This window comes from Mauremys mutica, chromosome 2, assembly GCF_020497125.1.
Source record: "Mauremys mutica isolate MM-2020 ecotype Southern chromosome 2, ASM2049712v1, whole genome shotgun sequence".
Classification (NCBI taxonomy): domain Eukaryota; kingdom Metazoa; phylum Chordata; order Testudines; family Geoemydidae; genus Mauremys; species Mauremys mutica.
In genome coordinates, this window is record NC_059073.1 from 115,202,089 (window position 1) to 115,228,104 (window position 26,016).

Below are 26,016 nucleotides of genomic sequence, written 5' to 3' on the forward strand. Positions count from 1 at the left end.
ATCTTGAAAGGCTGTGAGACAAAGGCGAGAAGCCAGCTCTATAATTCTGCTTTTTCTTCATCCAGGATAATATTAAGGCAGAAGCATGCTGTGGATCCAGCATTTTAGGTACTCAGTTCAGTTTATCCATATTATGTTTACTTTGCTAAGTATGAGTCTTTTAAATTAATATAAAAGGGAAAAATACTCATTCACTTGTCGATTCTACTTGTTGCTGTCTGCTCTGCTCTCATCCTATGAAAGAGGGAGGCAGGGACCTACTGTCTGCACAAGATGCTTACTTTGGGAAGGCGGCACTACAATTAGGACAATAAGGTCGTCCTCTATGAGTATTGTTTGCCAGGTCCACCACCAATTCCTTCTGACTGTCCCACAGGATTGGAGAAAAGGAACATACAACAGAAAATTACTCCTTAGTAATTCCATTTGTTGTCATTTCATGTTCTCTCATCTTACAACCTCCCCTTTTTTCTTTCAAGGACTGGTGCCAATTCTCATACTCCTGTTTTTTTAACCAGAAGAAGATGGAGGTGGTGGGGAAACTGGAGCTTGCATAGAGGAAGACTCACTCTTTTGCATCCTGGCCTCCTGATAGGCAGAATCATATAACACCAAAGGCCAATGTCTGTTTTGTAGGATGGGAGAAGAGAGATATACAACCAAGTTTTTTATATGCTGCCTCAGCCGTTCTTAACATGAAAAGCTAAAAATAAATACAGAGGAAGAACAGAATTTCCACAGCTTGTTTTCAAGTGAGGAACTCTGGACAACTTTTCATCTACTTCTTGAAGGTCACTATCCTATTACGAGCCAGAACATTATCACATGATGGGGGCGATTATTCAGCATGGTACACCAGCTTCTATCTTGATGCCTTGTGAGGCTTAACTACGACAGCTTTTTGTTTTCTGCCTTGGTGTTACCAAAATTCCAGGAGATCTAATATTTAAGCCCTGACCCGGGTGCCTAATTTGACACATCAGCATGAAAGCACAGGTTCATTTTCCACAGTCAGACACCTTGTTGCTTTTCTTTCTTGCCTTCATTGGGCAACAAAACTGACAGCAGAGTTTCAGCCGATCAGCCTAAAAAACTGCACAAATCTTTTAGGCAACATCCTAACTTGTTTTCAGTAATATCTCAGGGACCTTTTCCTAAGTCTTTTCATTTGGCTAAACATCAGTTTTGTTAAACTGCAATGAAGAACATGGGTTCATTTTGATTCCTGTTCCTTTATTATGTTACATAGAGATGATCAACAAGGCTTCCATTATAAGGCCATTTTCCACACACATCTCTAAGTCAGGACCACGAAAGGATTTTTGTCTCAAAAGATTTATGGTTATCGTCAGAACAGAGAAAAAGTGTTGTTTTTTTGTTTTGTTTTGTTTTAATTTACAGTCACTTTTAAAAATGGTTTAAACAGTGCTATTTAAAATTAGCCTCTTTGTACATTTGATTGTTAAAAAAAATTTCCTGCTCTTCTAACTTAAAATGGACAGGTTACTAATATATCAACACCTTTCTCTTTTTCTTTTTAAGTACATCAAGCTGTAGAGAAAAAACACCCACATATGGGTATGGTTTTTTAAAATAATTTTTAAAACAACAAACCAGAACCTATTCCTTTTCACTAACCAACCAAATTCTCTGCTGATGTAAATTAGCATAGCTCCACTAAAATAAACGGAGCAGTGCCAATCTACACCTGCAGAGAATTTGGCCGTGTGTGTCGATAAATTAATTGCAGAGGCCAGAGTTGGAAGTTTTCATCAATTTCCTAATAGCGGTGTTGGCACTAAACATTTTCATTGTCAGTAACTTATAGCTAAAAATATCCACTGTAAAGTTCTCCCATGTAAGAGGTTTCCTCTTCAATGCAGGGTTTACAAACATTTCTCTACCAGCACACTGATACAGGCAACTACCATACTTTCTATGAGAGTTGAGACTTATTAGTCACTGCATTTTACTGCAGCAAAATGCATGAGTTTGATTGTTACTGTTCTTCCCTTTCCCCACAATGCACTCCTCTCTCCAGACAAAATCTAGGCTTCACTGGGAATTGTGGGTGTTTAACACCTCTGAAAACCAGGCCACTTTTATTAAAGTGACTGTGGTCCAGCTCCAACTGAAGCCAGTAAGAGTCTTCTCATTGATTTCAATGGGAACTGGATCAGGCTACACATACACAATTTCTCTCTCTCTCTGTCTGTGTGTATAAACTTAAAATTTTGGCTCTCTTTTTTAAAATCTTCTCTACAGATGTAGAATGTATTGATCATGGCTTATTTTTGCAGTTTTAAAATCTATTATACAATGTTTTATATTAAATCATTCTAACACTATAACAAACTGTAGATAACTAAATATGGAGATGCAGCAGTGATGCTGTTTGCACAGATAGGAATTTTGATTTCCAGACTGTAAAAATTCTCTTCAGGTTGACGACTGGCACAGAAAATCTGACGTGAAGATCAGAAAATTGGCTGGAGCAAGGGTTGAAATGGGTAATGGGATTACAGTGATTCTGCATTTTCTACTCACACCAAATTACAAAGCGTAAAGCAAAAATTATATATATTAATACTGAAAGCCATCTTCCTCAAAAATGTCATCCGGACATATTTAAAAATTCTAATATGGTAAAGTATATTTAGTCTTGGAAAAGTGAATTTAAAAGATATATAATTAATTTAAAGGAATCTTGGCTTTCCAATGACATTCTAGTGATTAAATTCTGAAATTGTTTCCTGTGTTGCAGTTCCATTAAAGTCAATGGGAAATCTTCCCCTAGAAAACTTGCAGGTCTGAGGCTCATATTTTTACCTGTCCCTGGCAGGTCACAGGATATCTTGATAAATAGGAAAGGTATTTTAGAGTTTTTGGACTTTGAAAAATTAAGCCTCCAAGCCCACAGAGAAATGCTTATCTTTATGCAGGTGAATAGTTCCATTGATGTCAAATGACAGAAGCAGAAGTCACTGGGACTGTTCATGCACATAAAGCCAAGCACGTATGTAAGTGTTTGCAGAAACGGAGCCTTATTCTAATATTTCAGCCACTGTGAAATCTGTCCATGGTAAGGAAAGTAATCTTACTAAGGAGACAGAGGGATGCAAAAAAAAAAAATTGCAACAGCTTTAAATGACAATCCAATATCTTTTTCTTTAAAATGTGCATGTGGGGAAATGAACAATGTTGTTTGGTGTTAAAAATGGTTGTATTGGACAGGTTTGTGATGACCTACAGTAACTCACTTGTGGCTTCTACCAGGATAAACAATATATTCAAACAACTAGTTACCTTATGAACAGATAAATGATTCCAGTAGCCCCTGGATTTCATGTAATCCTCTTTGTCCTGAATTCCCCTTTTACCAGCCTCCGGTAGTAGTACAATACAGGATAGTGAGCAGGTATTGCAAACTCATGCCAATAAAACTGTTTACCACCACACACCACCATGTACAGTAAACACGGACGCGCTCTCTCTGTCACACACACAGAGTTTTTCATAATTCTGTATTTCAAAGTGCAGTGTGTCATTACTTTAATACCATGTATTATTTCTTTTTCCTCACAATTGCATATATTTTCAGACTTAGGTGCCCTATTTTAGGCACCCAAATCCATATTTGGGGACATATAAAAGTAGTCCGATTTTCAGAGGTGGTGGGATGCAGTTCCTAATGATAGTCGTAGTGTTTGATGATATAGTATTTCATTACAGAAGACAGTGTCACATAAGTATGTGTGGAAGGGGATTTTCCTTCTGCACTTTGATTTTCTTGCTATCAGTGTAGAGAGAGAGCCCTCTTTATTGGCTCTATATACCTACATGTTTGTTTATTTGTTTAGATACATGTACTATGGTCCCAATTTAGGAAAGCATACCTATTCAGGACAGCACTGAGCACAAGCTGAAATGCTGTACTTCACAGGGATGGATTTAAGCATATGCTCAAGTGTTTTCCTGAATCGGGGCCTATAAAAAGAGCACCCACCATCCATCTGCTCTAAGACCCTGTGATAAATGAACTGAGGGGGATGGGGGACTCCCTTTTATGGACAGCCAGCCAGTTAGCTACAAAATCCTTGTTAGTAGCTGTTCTCTACTTGCTTTACCTGTAAAGGGTTAAAAAAAGCCCAGAGGTAAAAGGAAGGGAGTGGGCACCTGACCAAAAGAGCCAATGGGAAGGCTAGAACTTTTTAAAATTGGGAAAAAGCTTTCCCTTTGTCTGTCTGTCTGTTGTTCTCCAGAGAGAGGAGACACAGAGCAACGATGCTGTAAGAAGCTTTAAACCAGGTATGAAAAATCATCAAATCATACCTTGAAACTACTTATCTGAAACCCAGATATGTAAATAGATCAGGGAACGTCTAGGAAGACACGATTAGGTTTATCTCTTATTTCTTTATGGCTTGTGGACTCCTCTCTGCTAACCCCAGAGGCGTTTGTTTTGCTTGTAATCTTTAAGCTGGACCTCAAGAAAACCATTCTTGATGCTTAATTAGTATATTTGCTCTTTTTAAATCTAGCAATAGCCTAAGTTCCAGATGTATTTTCTCTCTTTTTTGTTTTTTTAATAAAATTTACCTTTTTTTTAAGAACAGGATTGGGGTTTTTGTGTCCTAAGAGGTTTGTGCATATGTTGTTTAATTAGCTGGTGGCAACAGCTGATTTCCTTTGTTTTCTTTCTCAGCTCTTCGGGGGGAGGGGGAGGCGTTAAAAGGGCTTGAGGGTACCCCACAGGGAGGAATTCCCAAGTGTGCCTTCCTAGGTCCAAGGGGGTTTTTACACTTGGGTGGTGGTAGTAGCCACCCATTCAAGGTCAGAGAGAAGCTGTAATCTTGGGAGTATAATATCAGCCTGGAGTGGCCAGTATTAATTTTTAGAGTCCTTGAGGGCCCCACCTTCTGCACTCGAAGTGCCAGAGTTGGGAATCAGCCTTGACAGACCCCTTGAGATAACTTAAAATACAAATAAAAATGCACTCCATTATAACTAGACTGCAGTAATTCCAGCCCTTATAACCATCCCCAACTAGCAAACCAGGCAAATTAACAGTTGATACTACCTTTCCTCTTCAACAGTAAATCACCCTCACCAGTCTCCCCTGCCCATTTCAAACGTACAGGGGGAAAAAAAAGATGAGCTCTGCAACATGTCTTAAAGGTCATCAGATTCAGCCTATCCTGGAGCAAGGTGGGGAGTAAGTTCTGAGGCAGAGGGGTCCTAATTCAATTGGATTCCAGCTCTAGTGCTTCTGCTTATCTTAGTTACAGCTCTGTACCATGGTGAGAGAAGAGATCTCTTAGACAGATCAATTTAGTGTATGTCTACACAGCACACTAAGCCTCGGCTGAGACTCAAGCCCCTCTTCCGTTCACATAGAAATTAGTCTGTTGACATATTTAGTCCAATAGACTATTTTTTAATCATTGGAAGGAGTTATTCACGTTTCTTGGTGACATTTAAATCAAATCATTCTGCCATGTGGAACACCCAATGCTATATATAAAATTAGGTAAGTGGACAAGAATTGCAAGCTTCCACAGTGAAGTAACGTCTGAGCTGACTTCACAGAAATAAGGGCAAATAGTAGAGCAGAAGAACTGCTAGAAATAAAGTGTTAAAAAGCGGCTAAAATGAACAAGCTAAAATTTGTAATTTAATTACAAACACTGTACTTTTTGAATTCACTTAAATGGTTGCAATCTGTGGGATGGGAATGAGTTAGGCGCCTGACTGACTCTACACAAAACGATGACAGGAGGAGGACGAGGTGGCCTATTTAAGTATTTATCACAATGGAACAGATAATGGGCCAGAGAGAGAGAGAACGATTCTGCAGTCCGGTGGTTAAGGCATCCACCTGGGACGCTGAAAACCCAGGGTCCAGTTCCCCCACTCCCATTGTGGATAAATAATGAAAGAATGATTGAAAAGCTTCAACTGGAGAGACAGAGAGATCCCCAATTGCTAGACCACTTTTCTAACAGGCGGGAGACTCCTGTTCAAAACCTCTCTCTCCATCAAGAAGAGAGGAGAATTGAACCTGGGCCTCCCATAGCCACAGTGGAGCCAAAACTGGGATGTAGGCACCTAAAGGCACCATAGGATGAAAGAAATTAGGGGCCTAAATCTGGGGTTTAGGCAACTAAATACCTTTGTGGATCTGGGTTTAAGTGCTTGGCTGAATTATTGCCTTTGTGCTCTTTACACAGGAAACAACAGAACAAACTGAAGGAGAGGTTAGATGACTGACAAATACATAATAGGCAATGTGTATTTGTTGCCTTACTTACATGGGATGACATAAAGCAATGAAATTTCATTCTTGGGTGTGAATGTTATTTTTCTTGTCACATTTGTGAAGTATCCAGGTCATGAGTATTGTGGATTTTCAGATATGCCATAGGAATCTGTGGTGCCCTGTGCTCTAAGCGATCCAAAGCAATGTAAATGATTTCCCTTTCCACAATAGTTAATCCAGCAGTGACTCAACCAGAATGCTGATATCAAGAGCCAACATGGGATCATTCCATTTTTCTTCATTATGTCCTTGTTATCAAGAGAAGAGTGATTGCCATATACTGCTATAATTTATCCTTCAGCTACTTTACATATGTTAATAATTAAACTCTCATTAGATGATTTTTACAATTATTCAAAGTGACAAACCTAAGTAAAATTAAAACAGAAGTATGAAGGCCTGATTTGGATCTCTTTAGGTAAACCACGAGTTAATACCATTGAAGTTACTGGGATTATAACATTACAAGATCAGGCCATAAGACTGTACTTACAGTATTGTCACTTTAAGGTTGAGTAGACAAGTATCTCTTACCTTTATCATAGATTTCCTTCAAGACTCCTCGTTTTATCAGCTCCTCTCTGCTTTGCCTCATTGATATTTTTCTTTCCAGAGCTACAATGTAAGGACAAAAGTACGATTAAATACAAAAATAAACGCCAAGGCAATTTTGAAAGGTCATGTGCCTTTTATAGCATTTATTTTTACTCTCTGGGCCCAATCTTTTTCCCACTGAAGTCAATGGCAAAAGTCCCATTAGTATCTGAAAACCAAGAGAGCCACAACTCTGTAGATTTCCACTTGTTGTAACATGACTGTTGATACAAATGGATAGACTGATTTATTGGGGTGCACTTCTGTACTCTCACTGCTTCATCAAACACATGAGCCAAGTGTTTTGGGGAGAATTAGAAAGGATGAGAAGAATGGGGTATAATTCATGTGGAGGGGGGGGGGGGAAGGGAAGACAGAAAGAGATTTGAAGGAGCACAGCATTTGGTTGTGAAACCTTCCCATACCAGATCAGGATGAGCTCATGACTTATCTCCTGTAAAGGGCCTGAACCTGCACCTTTGAAGTCAATGGGAATTTTGTTATTAACTTCAGCAGGAATAAATTCAGACCCTTAGGGCACAATGCAAGACACATCTGAAGAGGCCTTTCCTCAAAGGAGGCAGTGACATTTGTGTTGGCAAGTCCCCTTCCTCATATAGATTTCTTCCCAAAGAAAGGAGTCTTGTGAAATACACCCCTCATGAATCAGAGGGGTAGCAGTGTTAGACTGTACACACAAAAACAACGAGGAGTCTGGTGGCATCTTAAAGACTAACCGATTGATTTGGGCATAAGCTTTCATGGGTAAAAAACCCACTTCTTCAGATGCATGGAGTGAAAATTATAGATGCAGGCATAAATATACTGACACACGAAGAGAAGGGAGTTACACATGAAGGGGGAGTGGAGAATATGCTATATTCAGGATGACAGAGAGCCATGTCCTCATCTGGTGTAAGTAAGAGAAGTTCCATTAAAGTCTACATCAGCTAAGGTTCTGGCCAAACATGTTATAATTCTTATTTTGGTGCCTAGATACCATGGTGATCAGGGCACCAGAAAGACAGATAGAATTATGCTGTTTGATTAGTGCAACAGCAATTTTAAAGCAATGTCCAGTTAACCAAAACATCAAAAAGTAATTGGCCTTATCTGTCCATTCAGGCATGTATCGGAGAGTGAGCAAGGGGTACATAAAATGATGCATAGGGTTTGCTGAGATTTTGTGTGCTCTGTGAGAAACCAAGGCATAGCTTGCCAAAAAGGAAGCATAGTCAAGGGCAAATCCCTAGTGCCATATGCTCTCCTGTCAGCTGCAGCACACAAAAAATGAACCAGGAGGAAGCAACTTCAAGCTGAACAAGACAGATTTAAAGCAAAACGGTCCCTGAAATGACTTTTTCCTCCCCTCTAAACATGAGAACATAACCACTGGTTGTGCTGCTGCCAATTCTCTGTTCCTCAAGTCAGGAGATACTGAGTACTTGGAGGATGGGCGAGCTTTATATTGACATCATGCAACTTGTTTGCTATTAGATATATACTGTGTGATGATCAATTTTAAGATACTAAGGCCTGGGCCCTGGTGTCTATTATAACTCTGCTTATAAAAGGTATTGTGTCTGATGGAAGTAATTTCTGTCTCTTCTTTTTTATCTAATTCTTAGATTTGATTATATATTTCTAAAGATAAAGTAAAAACAAGTAGTCAACATCTAATGTCTCACAAAAAGCAATATATGAACAGTTGTATATATTAAATACATTTGCATTTCCTCATACACCTGAAATCCCAGAATGATCATCATATCATCTTGAACATGTCCAATTGACCTCTAATGTCAATTAGCGCTTAAGGGCTGTTCTCCAACCCGGAATAGAAGGCTTCAGACCCAATACCCAATCATCTTCTATAGTTTTATGTCTATATGTAGTTCCAGATATTATCTTCTGCTTTGATCACTCTCTATATTTAACATAACAAATCTCTTACAAGAGACCTAATAGCTATACAATATGGATAACATTTTCAAAAGTGACTTCCATATTTAGGAGCCTACGTCCCACTGACTTTCAGTGAGATTTAGACTCCTAAGTACCTAAGCACTTTTGAAATGAGCTTTAGAGTACATCTACACTTTGAGCTGGAGGAATAAATTCCAGCTCAAGGAAACATACCTGTGCTAGCTCTGATCAAACAAGCATGCAAAAAATAGAGTATAGCAGTGGAAAGAGGGGCTAGCCGCCCTGAGTACATGCGCAGCATCTTTGACTGGTATGTTCTCAGGACAGGAAGTCCTTCGGCCACTGATTGCGCTGTTGTGGCCACTCTCTATTTTTGATGAACTAACTTGCTCGAGCAAACAAGAATATATCTCCTTGAGCTGAAATTTATGTCTGCAGCTCAAAGTGTAAACATACCCTTAGTCACTTTAGCCCTTTTGAAAATTTTACACTTTGTGCGTTTTGCTGAGTATTGCGTCTAAATAAGCTGTAACACACATATTGCTATCAAGGGCTTTGCATTTTTGAAAGACTGGTTATTTGTCTTGATTATCTGACAAGACAGTGAACAGTAAATGAAGCCCAAATAGACCAACAAGCACCAGAAAATGATTACATGGGCTAAAAAAGTAATTCAATAGATCCCATAAGAAGCATCAAGAAGCCAAATTAACAGTTCAACAGGTTCTCTAATGATGAACTGTTATTAACTACCAGAACAATAAAAACAGCAAACTTAATGTTGCAAGATACATGAAGCATGGAGAGGCTTCCCAGCTGCGAGAAGAGAGGAACTGAGGGACAGTTGGGTCTTTTATCCCCTCGGGGTGATAGGCAGTTTTGCAATTGACTTCAATGGGCCCAGGAGTTCACCCTTGGACTCTAAGGAGGGTAGGGTGACCAGATGGCCAATGTGAAAAATCGGAATGGGGATGGGGGGGTTATTAGTGCCTAAAGCCCCAAGTATCTGGATTGTCCCTATGAAATCGGGACATCTGGTCACCCTAAAGAAGGGTAATGAGCACAACTCCTACAGATTTTCATCACTCGCAGAAGTTCCATTGCTTATGAGTAAGGCAAGATTTTAATCATGGGTATTTTTAGTAAAAGTCATGGACAGGTCACAGGCCATGAATTTTTGTTTACTCCCCGTGACCTGTCCATGACTTTTACCATATACCCCTTACTAAAACTTGGGAGGTTGGGGGAGAAGTCTTGGGGCTGCCAGGGGGTGGCCTGAGGGGGCGCGGTGGGTACTCAGGGGAGCGCTTCAGGGGGGCACCACAGATATGTAGGGGAGGGGTGCAGCCCAGGGGGGGCACTGCAGATACTCAGGGGTGTGGTTGGGGGGGCTGGGGCAGGTTCCCTACCTGGCTCCTGGGAAGCGGCAACCTCCAGCTCCTAGTTCTATGTGCTGCCTCTGCTCCGCCCCAAGCCCTGGTTCTGCAGCTCCCACTGGCTGGGAACCATGGCCAATGGGAGGTGCGGGGGCAGTGCCTGTAGGTGGAGGCAGCAACTGGAGCTAGGAGCTGACGGTGGGGAGTTCCTGTCACCCTTCTGGGGAGCCCTTCCCCCAGGTAAGAACCACCCCACATCCCAATCCCTAGCCCTGAGCCCCCCCACACCCAAACTCCTGCTCTTGGGGGGTGGAGGGGAAACTGCCCCAGCAGCAGGAGTATCCAGGTGCACGAGCTGCTTATGCGGCTTCCAGGCCAGTCGCACGGGCTGCTGCAGAAGTCACGGAAAGTCACAGAATCCGTGACTTCTGTGACAAACACATAGCCTAACTTATGAGCACAGGTCTATTACTCCATACAGTTTGCATTTGCAAAGGCAACAAATTCTGATAACCCCAATTACTTGGAAATAACCTCAGACTTTCCGTATCTGGAACTTCCTCACTCGCTGAAACTACACCCAGAAATTGCTGCTCAAACTAGACCAAATCTTGCAGTCCTCTTTAGGGTAAATTCCCACTGGTTTCAGTGGGAATCTGCCTGAGTAAATGCTTTAAGATCTGGTCATTTTATATTTCCTTGGATTAGAAGGAATTTTATGCTGCCCCATTTTGGCATTGCTTTTAAAGCTTTGTTCTTTTTAAACACTCAGCACAGTAAGGTCCTGAGCCTGCCCCCACTGAACTAAATGATAAAACTCTTCCTGACTTCAGTGGTGCAGGACCTGTTCTTAAGTAAACAGGAAAAACTTGAACCTGTTGAACTGTTTTTTCAACAGCTCTGAGAAAATCTCTCATTTCCCATTCATTCAAACAGTGAAGTGCATTCACTCTGCCTAACAGTACCTCTCTACAGAAAACCAAGTTGGAAGAAATATCACCAAAATAACACCACCTGCTTACAGGCAGCAGCACTGTTCACTGAATGGAGATACTGAGAGTGTCAAGTATTGCTAAAAGGTATTTTGAAAATTAATATACTAAACTGTACCTTAGGCAGCTAGATAACCCATGCATACACACAGGAATGTGTGTGCGCGCGCGCATGCACAGTACATACTTGTGCATATGGACCAGATTCTCTCTCACACGCACACGCACTCCTATTTAGTCTACTCCTATATAGTTCACTCCGTAAGGTATTACAAGTACCATTTCTTTTATAGTCAGGAAGAAGCATAAGTGAAGAGCTTCAGACCACACCATTCTACGCCCTGCAGAATCAAAACCAGTGGTAAGGGATAAGCTAATTTCATGGAGAGAAGTCAACATTTCAGAGAGGCAGACATTACGTTTTAGTCAGACAGTCCTAATTGGAAAGACAAGAAGTAGTGAAAAAAAAATCACAGTAGACAGAGTCCCCTCTTCAAAATAATTGGATAGCCAGACAGCTAAGTAGAGAGAAATGCTTCTCAGACAGACACACTGACTATTTTTTTAGGCTCAATTATGTAGAGTTCTAAACATAGATTGTTTAGGATGATTGTCTGCACACCAGCTTCTTCATAGTCCCTGTAGAAAAGCTGTGCCTGTCACAGACATCACATCAGAAGATGACACAAAAACTTCTGTTCAAAGCTTGGGCTAAAAACAAGGACTTTGCTTTTTTTTTTTAAAAAAAGTCTCCTGTGTCCACTTAGAAAGGATTTGGCAGCTACACTCAAAGAATTAATCACTTACCCTACTGAACCAGAGTTTAGTTACCAAAATATCTACAGGAAGGGCTTCTCAGGCTGTTCATCTAAGGACAGCACTGAGTGACAGCAGGAGCTGATGATATTAAAACTCAAGAACCAATCATTTTTCTTTATTAGGACTCTTCTCCCCACCAAACAAGTCCTGTATATTTATGTGCGTGTCCTCTGAAGGTGCTGTGGAATCAGGGTGAGATAATCACAAATGCCCAACTTACAGTTCATAAAGCCTATCTGTAAAATTCATAGCGAACTAACAGCTTGAACAATGTGAACTACTTGCAGAGCTCAGAATTACTCTGACAAAGACTGAAAGCTCTTTTGCTAAGGATTTTCTTTCTAAGGAGGAAGCTGGTACATAGGGTGACCAGATGTCCCGATTTTATAGGGACAGTCTCAATTTTTGGAGCTTTTTCTTACATAGGCATCTATTACCCCCCCACCCTCTGTCCTGATTTTTCATACCTTGCTGTCTGGTCACCCTACTGGTACAGCATAAATTTATTCACTATGTACTTAGAAGGGATCTATTCATAAGAGAAGAAAAATAAAGACCTTTATGAATTAACCTTTGATTCTTGAGACCCTTGTAACTTCAGTGATGGGGAAAATTAAGTATAATTAATATTTAAGATGTATTCCTTCCATTGGGATTTTTACTAGTGATATATCGATTAACCTTGTTTTGTCCATTCATACAACATACTTCCTTTTCCAGGAGGATAGAAATCAATTGCAAACTCTTGCTATAGGAATTAATTAAGTTTTAAAACTATATTCTGCTATCAAAATAAATGAACTAGTTTTTAAATAAACCAATTTTCAGTTGCTGGTTTCTAGACAAAGAGGACACATACATGGACACAGAGAGAGAGAGAGTATATTTTGCTACGCTGATCTACAGTATACAGTTTCTTATCTGGTTTGATAAAATTAAAGATAAATATTTTTATTTACATTTCTGAGCCAGTGTTTTTGAGCCTTTTTTAAGCAGGGTCATCCCTCTGTTATTCATGTAGCGCTTTTCTCAGTGTCTGGTCCATGAAAATTAGAACAGTCTAGACAAGGTCACAAGGATTTCCTGCCCCCTCATCCTGGAAACATACCACTATATTGTCTTTATTCCTTTAATAAACCCTTGTGCTCCATGATAACAGCGACCATGGTCTGTTTCCAGCTGAGAAGGTGAAGCATACGGCTGCCTGTGTGCCCAGAGCTTAAGCTGCTGCATTAAACCACCCCAGAGACATTTATGTAGTGAGGAAACATCAGCCTATCAACCCTACCTACCCATCTCTCACAGACCAAAAACTCTGTAGCACGTCAGCACCCCCAACACATATATGAGAGAAGATTGCAACCCTTTGCACAACATGCCATGCTACTGATTAAACTACTGGGATGACAATCAACACTCAAAATAATCTGCCCTCGTCAGATGGATCTTAATCTTGCTCTTGTGTGCGGCTGCCCCCTTGGCTTTCCTCTAAGAGAACACTGTGGCATGCTTAGTCTGAATTCTTCCTTTTAAAGACCACTGTATTTTTCATTGGTCATGTAGTCAACAGAGGTCACTACAACATGGCAAGAGCGCTCTATTTTGTAAACTATAATCTGGAATCAATATTCAGAATTTGCTTTTCTAATATTCCAGATATGGATAGTTAGGAAATACATGTAAGTTACTGGCTCCATGGTGTGAAGATACACAAACATGCACCATTCCCTTTAGAATTACGGAGGAGAGAGATGTATTTTCGTGAGATACTCACATGAGAGGCACCAGTAAATGGTGTATTAAGACATCCTGAAACTTGTTTTTCAAACACATGGAGTTTCTCGGTAGTCAACTGGTACTCTACTTGATTTAAATGAGTAGTTTTGAAAAGAGAAATAACGTGGATGAAAGTCTCAGACAGAGCAGGGCAAAACTCACAGGTTCCAGTTCACAGGAGGCTCAATTAATTTTTGGTTTGTTCCATTTAGGGTGACCAAGTGGCAAGTGTGAAAAATTGGGATGGAGGGGGTGGGGTAGGTAATAGTTGCCTATATAAGACAAAGCTTCTACTACTGGGATTATTGACAACAGCGGGACATCTGATCATCCTAGTTTCATTTCACACAAGTTGACATCCCTGAGCTTTGCTTTGAGTCTGGGGTTTGGATGAACTTTAAAGTCAAAGTGAAACTCAGGTGAACTACTGAATTTTGTCTTGTTTAGAAGTGAAAGTGAACAAACCCACCCAGTTTTGCATGGTTACAAATCAAACCCATACAATCACTCCCCAGAACCTGTGAGAAGGGGAGAGTGTTCAAAAGGTTGGCGAATTACAGAGAGGCTTTTGGCAAACCTGGACCACGTTTACAATTACATACAAAAGCAGGAGTCATTATTTCTTTGTGGTGTCCACATAGGAGAACAACTTTCTGGTCCCAGCCACAGCCTGTGCTGCCACACTGCAATGTTATAAAACATGTGAGTCAGTGAAGGACAGAGATGGGGGTGTATGAAGTTGTGTGGGTTTTTTTTTTAATTTGCTGATCTTATACAAATGGCAAAAGAGTGAACTGCATTTCCAAATCCGTTGACACTTAAATGACAGAAGAGTAATTCCCTCCACTGCAGCAATTACTAAGTGAAGTTATATGATTTATGTTATAGAGGAGAGACTAAGAATAAACAACAACAACAACAACAATACCTAACTCTTATCTAGCACTTCTCATCAGTAGATCTTAAAATATTTTCCAAAGGAGACCATAATAATTATCCCTATTTTACAGCTGGGGAAACTGAGGCACAGAGTGGTGAAGACTTATCCAAGGTCACCCCAACAGATCAGTGGCAGGAGCAGGAATAGAATCTAGGCTCCCTGAGTCCCATTCCAGTGCCCTATCAACTAGAACAGGGGTGGCCAAACTATGGCCTGCGGGCCGCAGCTGGCCTGTCAGATGTTTTACTCTGGCCCTCAAGCTCCCACCAGGGAGCAGAGTCTGGGACTTTCCCTGCTCCGGTGCTCCAGCTGGGGAGTGCAGTTGGGGGCTTGCCCTGCTCCACGCATGCTGTAGCTCCGCACGGCTCCCAGAAGCAGTGGCATGTTCCCCCTTTGGCTCCTATGTGTAAGGGCAACTGGAGGCTCCACAGCCAATGGGAGCTGCAGGGCCGATGCCTGCGGACAGGGCAGCATGCAGAACTGCCTGGCTGCACCTCCGCATAGGAGCCAGAGAGAGGACATGCTGCTGCTTGAGGTAAATGCCAGCCATCCAGCCAGAGCCTGCACCCCTGACCTCCTCCCATGCCCCTCCGAACCCCCTCGGTCCCCGCCTGGAGCAACATCCTGCACCCCAAACCCCTCATCCCCAGCTGCACCCAGAGCCTGCACCCCCAGCCGGAGCCCTCACCCCCCTGCCCACCCCACACCCTAATCCCCTGCCCTAGCCCAGAGTCCCCTCCCACACCCTGAACTCCTCATTTCTGGCCCCACCTCAGAGCCCGCACCCCCAGCTGGAGCCCTCAGCCCCTCCCGCACCCCAATTTTGTGAGCATTCATGGCCCGGCATACAATTTCCATACCCAGATGTGGCCGTCAGGCCACAAAGTTGGCCCACCCCTGCACTAAAAGATGGTCACAATCATCCCTTCTAGTCTTAAAATCTATCAATCAATCTATGACTGATTAAGACAACTGAAATAATTGATTAAAAATCAACTAGAAGGCAGAATGAACCTTGCTCATGTTATTCCCAGTTTTATACTGAAACTGGCTTTACTGTAGACAGTGACTCACTTAAGTCATGGGGGAGAACCTAGCAGTGCTTCTTGTTTTCATAGAAATCGGGATCAAGGAGCACATCTAGTTTGTGTCTCTTTTCATCCCCTATGATATTCTGACTACTGAACACTCCATAGTGGGCTGGAAACTCTGGTCAGTCACATCCAGCTCAGCACCATCAGTATGTTCCCTCTCATCTAGAGCTGGTCAAATCAGCAATCATAACATTTTATCGGAAAAAAACAAAAAACAAAACCCCTGGCTTTTTTTTTTAAACTGAAATGTCAAAATTTGAAAAATTGCAACCACTTCTACTCTCCTATAGCAGGATTGAAAAGCAATCAAAGAAGAAGCCATTCTAGGAAAAGGGCTAAATTTCCAGCCAGCTGCAAAGTAACTCAACATAATGGATTTCACAGACCAAACAGAGGAAGCCTGACAGAAGATGAATAAATGAACAGACAAGAAATAAAACAGGACATCTCAAGCAAAACAATGGAAGGAACTGTCAGGAGGAAAATCAAAGAGAACGTAACTCTGAACTAGGGTGACCGGATGCCCCGATTTTACAGGGACAGTCCCGATTTTGGGGTCTTTATCTTATATAGACTCCTATTACCTCCCACCCCGTCCCGATTTTTCACATTTGCTGTCTGGTGACCCTACTCTGAATGAATGCAAGGCCACATACCTCTGACAAAAGGTGTCACCATCCTCATCTCTCCAGCTGATAAACAGAGACCCACAATCTTCATGAGTAGATATCATGCAACAATCAGATAGTAACAGCAGCAACAGCAAACTACACAGACTGGTGAAGAAATAGAACACACTGCCAGGGTTTTGCCAAAAGCACATGGAAGTGTCTCTATTAACCCTAGGTCTGCCCTTGCTTTCATAGGCTCAGACCATAGTACAGGACCCCTCGTGGCAGTATCAAATCCACCTGAGGAGATGTTTGCATCAGTGAAAGGTGTCTCATAGACTTTAAGGCAAGAAGAGATTGTCATGATCATCTAGTCTGACTTCCTGCACCTTGCAGGCCACAGAACCTGATTCACCCACTCCTGTAATAGACCCATAATCGCTGGCTGAGTTACTGAAGTCCTCAAATAATGATTTAAAAAGACTCAAGTTACATAGGTTTCAGAGTAGCGGCCGTGTTAGTCTGTATCCGCAAAAAGAACAGGAGTACTTGTGGCACCTTAGAGACTAACACATTTATTTCAGCATAAGCTTTCGTGGGCTACAGCCCACTTCATTGGATGCATAGAATAGGGAACACACAGACAGGAGATATTTATACATACAGAGAACGTGAAAAGGTGGAAGTAGCCATACCAACAGGAAGAGTCTAATCATCTCAATTGATTAGTACTTGAGGTAAGCACCGCCCGGAGCCTGCGCCCCTACACTCCCCTGTGCCCCAACACCCTACTGCAGCCCTTATCCCCCTCCCATCCTTCGAACCCCTCACTCCCACCCTGGAGCCCCCTCCTGAACCCCAAATACCTCATCCCAAGCCCCACCCCAGAGCCTGCACCCCCAGCCGGAACCGTCACCCCACCCCCGGTGCCTCAATCCTCTGCCCCAGCCCTGATCCCCCTTCCACCCTCCAAACCCCTCAGTCCCAGCCTGGGGCCCCCTCCCGCACTCTGAACTCCTCATTTCTGGCCCCAACCCAGAGCCCGCACCTGCAGCTGGAGCCCCCATCCCCCTCCCTCACTCCAATCTCCTGAGTCAACCCGGTGAAAATGAGGGAGTCAGTGAGGGTGGGGACAGTGAGTGACAGAGGGATGGGGGATGGAGCGAGTGGGAGGTTGGGGCCTCGGAGACGGGGCAGGATAGGGGCAGGGCCTCAGAGGAGGGACGGGTTGGAGGCGTGTGTCAAGGGTGTTCCGTTTTGTGTGAGTAGAAAGTTGGCAACCCTATTCTTGTATGATATTCTGGTCCTCCTCCATATTGGCAATAGCTCCCAACTTTGTGTCACCTGCAAATTTTATTAGCGCACACTCACTTTTTATGCCAAGGTCATCAATACAAATGTTAAAAAGATAGGTCCCAAGACCTGTCTCTGAGGAACCTTCCTCCAGCCTGACAGTTCACCTTTCACTGGTAGTCTCCCCTTTAACCAATTCCTTACTCATCTTTCAATTCTAATATTAATTGCCATCTTCGCCACTGTAACTAGAATTCCCATGTGGAACTGTATCTAATGCCTTACTGAAATCCAGGTAGATTAGATCTGCTGCATTTCCTTTATCTAGAAAATCAGTTATCTTCTCAAAGAAAGGATCTGGTTGGTGTGACGCAATCTACCTTTTGTAAAACCATGTTGTATTTTATCCCAATTACCGTTTACTGTTATGTCCTAAACTACTTTCTCTCTCAAAATTTATTTTAAGGCCTTGCATACAATTGAGTCAAATTAACAGGCCTGTAGTTTCCTAGTTCACTCCCCCACCCCTTTCTTAAAAATAGGTACTATATGAGCAATTCTCCAGTAATAGGATATGACCCCTGAGTTTACAGATTCAATAAAAGTTGTTTCTATTGTGCTTGCAACTTCATGTGCCAGTTCCTTTAATATTCTTGGATGGGGATTATCTGGGTCCCACAAAGTGGATCCTGGGGGTCTGTATCATACCCCAAGCACTATCCCTCTGGTAGCTTTCTTCCCCAAAGTGACTTATCCATTCCATCACTTCTAATTTCTTTATAGTCTACCTCATCATTAATATACAATGTTACTCCACCACCTTTACCTTTTTTTCCTGTCTTTCCTGAACAATACATGCCCTTCAATATCAGTACTCCTGTCACGAGTACTATTCCATCACGTTCATGTTATCCCTATAATATCTGGTTTCATTTCTATCTGCTCTAGTCTTCTGATGGCCTGGTACCAGCTAGAAGAGCCTCAAACATGGATAGTGCTGCCAAGGGCCAGGGCCAGGGCAGCTGAAGGATATTCTGATCCAGCAAATTCCCTAGACAGTCTTCACTGGTGTGGCTGCTCTGGACCCCTGGATGTAAATTAACGCTGCTGAGCGAGAAAGGGTGTGGTGCAAATACTGTCTGTCTTCCCTCAGAGATGCATACTTTATGGAGTATAGCTGCCCCATTGGTGCTGGGACAGTTTGTATCCTCCTGTATCAGCAGCAGCAGCAACTAAGTCCCATCGACTCCAGCATAGGAAAGAGATTTAAGGTCCTGCCAAAAGTGTGCAAGATTGATCAATATATATTCTCACACACACACACACACACCCACCCACCCCTCCAACCTATTTTCTTGCCACCTTGAGAAGTAACATAAAATGTCCTAAGAAGTTGTTCAGAAACCTGATCAGGACTTTGGAAGAACTGAAGAGAAACTACCACCTGCAGAAGAATCCATCCCAGGATTTACATCGGACCCAGGGTATGCTTCGTCAGGAATGTGAGTGTTCAGTCAGAAGTACTCTGGGATACTCAGGCAGGTAGACATGTTCAATAAAGTTGACAGCAACTTAATAAGAAATGGTTGTGGTTTAGTTCAAGAAACTCTCAAACTGGTAGGAGTTGCCAGACTTGTGCAGATTTCACACAATCTACCAAGTGAAAGACCCCAAAGATGTTTCAGACTGTAGATGGAACACAAGTAAAAGATAAACTGATGTTTTCTCCTACAACGTGGTGTAACAGCATACAGAAATTCATAAGGAAATGCAATAAACTATGAACTATAAACAATAAACTGAAACTGTGGGTTCAATACATCAAGTGTTCACAACCACAAAACACCACTACCGTCATCTGAGATCACTGTAAAGGAAAGCGGAATTTGGCACAGAATATCATCCTCTAGAGAGCAGTCCTACAGCCCAGTCAACTGTACATGTTTTCACCAACTCAACTTTCTTTATGCATTCTGCAGGGCCAGTAAAGGAGGCTTCAAAAGAAATAAAGATGCTGCTAGAAGAAAACAGTTAATAGTCTGGTAAGATAATTAATCCTTGCAACCTCATTGTACTACCAGCCAGTGTATGTCTCACCACAATGAGCTTCTTTGACAGCAAGAGGACGATAAGCAAACAGATGGCTCAGCAATGGGGATCAGCAGTGTCATCTGTAATTGCAGAAATATATCTGCAACATTGATACATAATAGTGCAACTAATCCTTTTCAAACGAAAACTAAGCCATTCATGTCAGTGACATCATCATAACGAGAAAACACTTTCATGACTTCTCGCAGCTGAAGACAACCCACTCCAAAATAGAGTTTACATATGAGATGCAAATAACTAGGCAAGCTGACACTTTCAGATATTCTCACCATTAGACAACGTAGCCAGATGGCAAAATACAGACCACAGTTTTCAGAAATGAGTCTAACAGATGTCATTAGACTGGATCTTCCAGTATAACTCCTACATCCTGAAAGCAGCAAAACCAACAATCCAACCCTACCGCCCCTGCATTGCAATTTGACAGGTTCACCTGCCAGTTTTCTGGTCACAAAAGGAGATGGGGGGGGGGGGGGGAGAAAAAGTGAGTGGAAGGTGAGAATGAAGGAGGAATGCTTGGATAGTCAAGATAAGGAGAAGACAACCAATCTGCTAGCCAATCAGAATAGTTTAGCCACTTAGTCTGCCAGCCTGGAGGATAGATAACTCAGCTGATAGAAAAGCTACATTTACAATGAAAATGACTAACTTTTACATCTTAATGGTAAACAGCAAAATAAAGTGCTAAACTTTAGATTTACCAGAATGCACTGCATGGTTCTAATAGCCAGGCTAACACACAAAATTAATACATTACCACCTATGAAAACTCATCTTTGCTGCAATGTGGAAAGGTTAATTTGCAAGATACTTCCATATACCAAATAAGGATTTGCATTGGCTGCAAAATCCCTGCAAATTAGGACAAACAGCTGTCCAAAAGGGCATTTTTAAGCACAAAGCGCTGCTACGCTGAAGTCTATTATCCAGTTGGGATTATGTTTTCCAGTGTGCATTACTTTGCTTTTATCAGCATTGGATTTCATCTGGCATTTTATTGTCCAGTCACTCAGTTTTGTGAGAAACCGGAGAGACTGAAGGAGCCTCACATCAGAATAGCCCATAGCTCAGTGGCTAGAGCCTTCTCCTGGGAGGTGAGGGACCCTGGTCAAATCCTTTCTTCCTCTCTGGCGGGGGACTGGGGAGGAATGGAACCTGGCCCACATCCCAGGTGAGTGCTCTAACCACTGAGCTAAAAGTAAGAAGGTGGATGGCACTTCCACCAACCCCACCTCCTCCTGCCAGATTTTGAATGGGACCCCCTGTGGTCCAAACAGGTCTATTGGATCAGACCCGCAGGTGACTTAGGCGGATGAACGCCTATCTATCCCTGGGTTCTTAATCACTCTGCAGCTTAGATAGGAGATAGGTGTCCAGATGCCTAGACTGAGGCAGCAGTGTACATATCCAAAGGCAGAAATTAGGCACAAAGGGAACTTTCACTCTGGAAACATAGGTGCTGAGTGAATTTAGGCACCTACAGGATTTGGCAGCAGTTTTGTGCATCTCAGTGGAGCCTAAACTGGGATTTAAGTGTCTAAACCCAGACAGACAAGGCAAATGGATGGACAGTATATCTACAGCCACTCGTATATCTATTAAAATAAAGGCAGCAAAGCAAACCAAACCTAGCAGTAGGACTATCTAATTGATTTTGAACAGGCCCTAAAGGATAGGTCTTCCAATAAGCCATAAAATTGGTTTGGCAGTTTGTGAAAGATATATAATCCAGCTCCCAAGTGTTTCATGCCTAACCAAAGGAAATTGTACCTAGAGCAATAATCCTTAAATCACCTCTTAGAAACATCAAACGACTCATAGCTGAGAATGATAAACTCAGAAACACACAAATGAACCGGTATCATCCCCTAAATGCAGAGCTTCAGTGAGAAGCCAAATTGGAAGCTGTATATTTAATGCTTGATTAAATGATCAAGTAACACAGAGAGAAAAGTCTCATCCAAAATATGGCAGTTTCCTGATCACATCATCTAGTGATTGGCTTTGTCATGACACTCCTATCTTGTGGCCTGGCACAAACAAGTTGGCATAGACCAACCCCAGATTAAATGGTAATTTTTCTTGCACATCGTTGCCTCATGACACAAAATGGTGCAATCACTACTTCATCATTTTGGAATCTAACATGTGATGGCAGTTGGGGTACTGGAAATCGATACATGTGGAATTTTAGCATATTTCACAGATTTTGGTTCTTTCTCTGGGTTTGCTCATTTGGCTGCACGGATAACTTTCCCAACTTGAACCAATGCAGTGCTATCTTCTGGAATCTGCAGAAATAAACCATGGGCCAGTTGGACCAATCTAAGTTAAACCCATGTAAATCCAGAGTAACTCCATCAGAATGTCGCCCAACAGCTCTAAGGACAGCATGAACTGTCCTATTAATCAAAATGGGATGTTAATCTTACAAACCTAATGATGACAATCTGGGGCCTAATGCTCTCCTCAGGCAGGTGTGGTGTTAAAATTGTGACAGAAGATTGAGGACTTTAATGTTAACACTCTTTACTGCTTCACTGAATATCATTTTTGTAGAAACATCCAGCTAATGTGCTTATCCACTATGTTGGGAGTCTTTTGAAGAAACTGGAGCAAGTTTAGAGACTAAACATTGAACGGAAGCTGAAGGCACTGACCTATAAAGAAATCTTAGAACAGAAAAAAAAAATAATGATTGATATACATAGAGGAAGGGGGCATAGCAACAGTTTAGAAATATCTGTAGATAGTAACTGTACAAATATAACTGAAGATAATATTGTACAAAATAACTGTACTCTAACAGAGTCCCAAATGGAACAGTTTCCCTGTTGGTTCAGAACTTAACAGTATGTAATTTAAATGTTAGATTTTGTGGTTTAGGAAATTAAATGTTACGTTTGTGTTTTTTAACTCCATATTTTATTCAGTTATCTGCAGGGCCATCCCTAGCTATTTTGGTGTCCTACACAGCTCCCCTGCGGGGCCCCAGGCCTCCGTGGGAAGGAGCTGGGGGAGGCTGGCCCCAGGCCTACATGGGGGGGGTGGGAAGGGCTGTGTGGGGCCCTGCCCCAGTCCTCCATGGGGGAGGAGGGGAGTGGAGTGACCCAGCCCCAGCCTCCTCTGCTCTCTTGGCTTTCAGGCTTGTGGGGAGGGGGGAAACTGCCCCCCAGCACTCGCCAGTAGCGCCACTGGGAGCCAGGGGAGCAGAGCAGGCTGGGGACGGGTTGCTCCACTTACCACGTGGTGAGTGCAGGCCCGACTGCTTCTGGAGTCTTCAGGGGAGTGGGGGTGGGAAGAGGCAGGGGTCCTGGGGAAGAGCCAGAGCAGGGGTTGGAGCAGCACGCAAGGCACCAGGAAATTTGGGGCACCATATTTCCTGGTGCCCTGCGCAGCCGCATACTTTGTGCATGGGTAAGGATGGCCCTGGTTATCTGATTGTTCAGGAACATGGGGCCACTTAATCTGTATTTACAAACAGAGGAATTTTAATCTTGCATCCTTGTGTGTATGCATTACATGGGATCACTCTTAGCTCAGTGGTTTGAGCATTGGCCTGCTAAACCCAGGGTTGTGAATTCAATCCTTGAGGGGGCCATTTAGGGAACTGGGGTAAAAATCTGGGGATTGGTCCTGCTTTGACCTGGGGGTTTGGACTAGATGATCTCCTGAGGTCCCTTCCAACCCTGATATTCTATGATTCTTACCTGATCACACAATGTATGTTGAGTAATATATAATGCTGTGTACTTGCATCTAAAGTTACTAATACATCAACTTCTATACACTTATTGCATTAGTTGTCAAATAGCATGTCACATTTCTAGCTGTTGTGTGATCCTAGGGCAGAAATTTTTTCACCATGGGCCTTGTAGCCTTCAAGGTTATTCATTCATTGATTTGAAGAAAGTTAAACTAGTTTCTTCTTCCCGCTGTAGGAAACATGATGGTGAACTGTATTTCACTTCCGACAGCTCCTAATTGTTATTGATTGTTTTATGATGGAAGAGCAATGCCTGAAGCACCAAAGAAATGAGAAACTGGAATCTGAAATTTTGCCCAGCACAGGTTAGTGCCCGAGCTGCTGCTTGTTTTCCTAGGAGAGAGAAGGAAGGCCAGCTGTTCTGTAGATTTTGACTAATGTTTCACAGCAGAACTAAAGCGGTTCCTAACCATTCCCATGTAGATTTACTGGTTCACTAAAAGTGGACAACTGTGCTTAATTTAGTCTTTTTCTGCACATAAGTTAGAAGACAGTAACATTTTAAAAAAAATTAACCAATATACCAATATTTGGGTATAAGTGGCTTCAAAATCATGTATAAGCTAAGACATAAAATAATCTTTCCTTAGAGATAACGTTAAGGGCCAGATTCTTAGTTTGTGTAAATTGCCACACACTCAGTAAATTGCTTATTTTACACTAGCTGAGACTAAGGCCCTAAAGCTATATCCATAGCTCCTTCCAGAGACAGTTCATTTTATAAACCAGGTCCAAGAGCCTGTCTCTCTTTATTCCAAAACCAATATGATCTCCAAGGGTTTCTCGCAAAAAGTAATAAAAATGATGGGTAGGAGAACATAAGAATATAAGAAAGGCTGTACCGGGTCAGACCAAAGGTCCATCTAGCCCAGTATCTGTCTACCGACAGTGGCCAATGCCAGGTGCCCCAGAGGGAGTGAACCTAACAGGCAATGATCAAGTGATCTCTCTCCTGCCATCCATCTCCATCCTCTGACGAACAGAGGCTAGGGACACCATTCTTACCCATCCTGGCTAATAACCATTTATGGACTTAGCCACCATGAATTTATCCAGTCCCCTTTTAAACATTGTTATAGTCCTAGCCTTCACAACCTCCTCAGGTAAGGAGTTCCACAAGTTGACTGTGCGCTGCGTGAAGAAGAACTTCCTTTTATTTGTTTTAAACCTGCTGCCTATTAATTTCATTTGGTGACCCCTAGTTCTTGTATTACGGGAATAAGTAAATAACTTTTCCTTATCCACTTTCTCAACATCACTCATGATTTTATATACCTCTATCATGTCCCCCCTTAGTCTTCTCTTTTCCAAGCTGAAGAGTCCTAGCCTCTTTAATCTTGCCTCGTATGGGACCCTCTCTAAACTCCTAATCATTTTAGTTGCCCTTTTCTGAACCTTTTCTAGTGCTAGAATATCTTTTTTGAGGTGAGGAGACCACATCTGTACACAGTATTCGAGATGTGGGCGTACCATGGATTTATATAAGGGCAATAATATATTCTCAGTCTTATTCTCTATCCCCTTTTTAATGATTCCTAACATCCTGTTTGCTTTTTTGACCGCCTCTGCACACTGCATGGACATCTTCAGAGAACTATCCACGATGACTCCAAGATCTTTTTCCTGACTCGTTGTAGCTAAATTAGCCCCCATCATGTTGTATGTATAGTTGGGGTTATTTTTTCCAACGTGCATTATTTTACATTTATCCACATTACATTTCATTTGCCATTTTGTTGCCCAATCACTTAGTTTTGTGAGATCTTTTTGAAGTTCTTCACAATCTGCTTTGGTCTTAACTATCGTGAGCAGTTTAGTATCATCTGCAAACTTTGCCACCTCACTGTTTACCCCTTTCTCCAAATCATTTATGAATAAATTGAATAGGATTGGTCCGAGGACTGACCCCTGGGGAACACAACTAGTTACCCCTCTCCATTCTGAGAATTTACCATTAATTCCTACCCTTTGTTCCCTGTCCTTTAACCAGTTCTCAATCCATGAAAGGACCTTCCCTTTTATCCCATGACAGCTTAATTTACGTAAGAGCCTTTGGTGAGGGACCTTGTCAAAGGCTTTCTGGAAATCTAAGTACACTATGTCCACCGGATCCCCCTTGTCCACATGTTTGTTGACCCCTTCAAAGAACTCTAATAGATTAGTAAGACACGATTTCCCTTTACAGAAACCATGTTGACTATTGCTCAAGAGTTTATGTTTTTCTATGTGTCTGACAAGGAGGAAGCTTTTTCAGAATGGCTAGAAATCCAGAGATATTATGGCCAAGATTTCCAAACATAATCACTGACTCTGGGTATCTAATGAGATACCCTAAAGCAGTGTTTCCCAAACTTGTTCTGCCGCTTGTGCAGGGAAAGCCCCTGGGGGGGCCGGGCCG

At 42.2% G+C, this 26,016-nt stretch overlaps 1 protein-coding gene across 7 annotated transcripts in view; it reads right to left on the bottom strand.

The window, feature by feature from the left end:
* PHACTR1 (phosphatase and actin regulator 1) overlaps positions 1 to 26,016 on the bottom strand; it is a 302,761-nt gene that overhangs the window by 96,050 nt on the left and 180,695 nt on the right. For all 7 annotated transcript variants that reach the window (XM_045006116.1, XM_045006117.1, XM_045006118.1 and 4 more), the window contains one exon: positions 6,854 to 6,934. In XM_045006116.1, the coding sequence (XP_044862051.1) occupies positions 6,854 to 6,934 (81 nt within the window). The remainder of the gene's footprint in view (positions 1 to 6,853; positions 6,935 to 26,016) is intronic.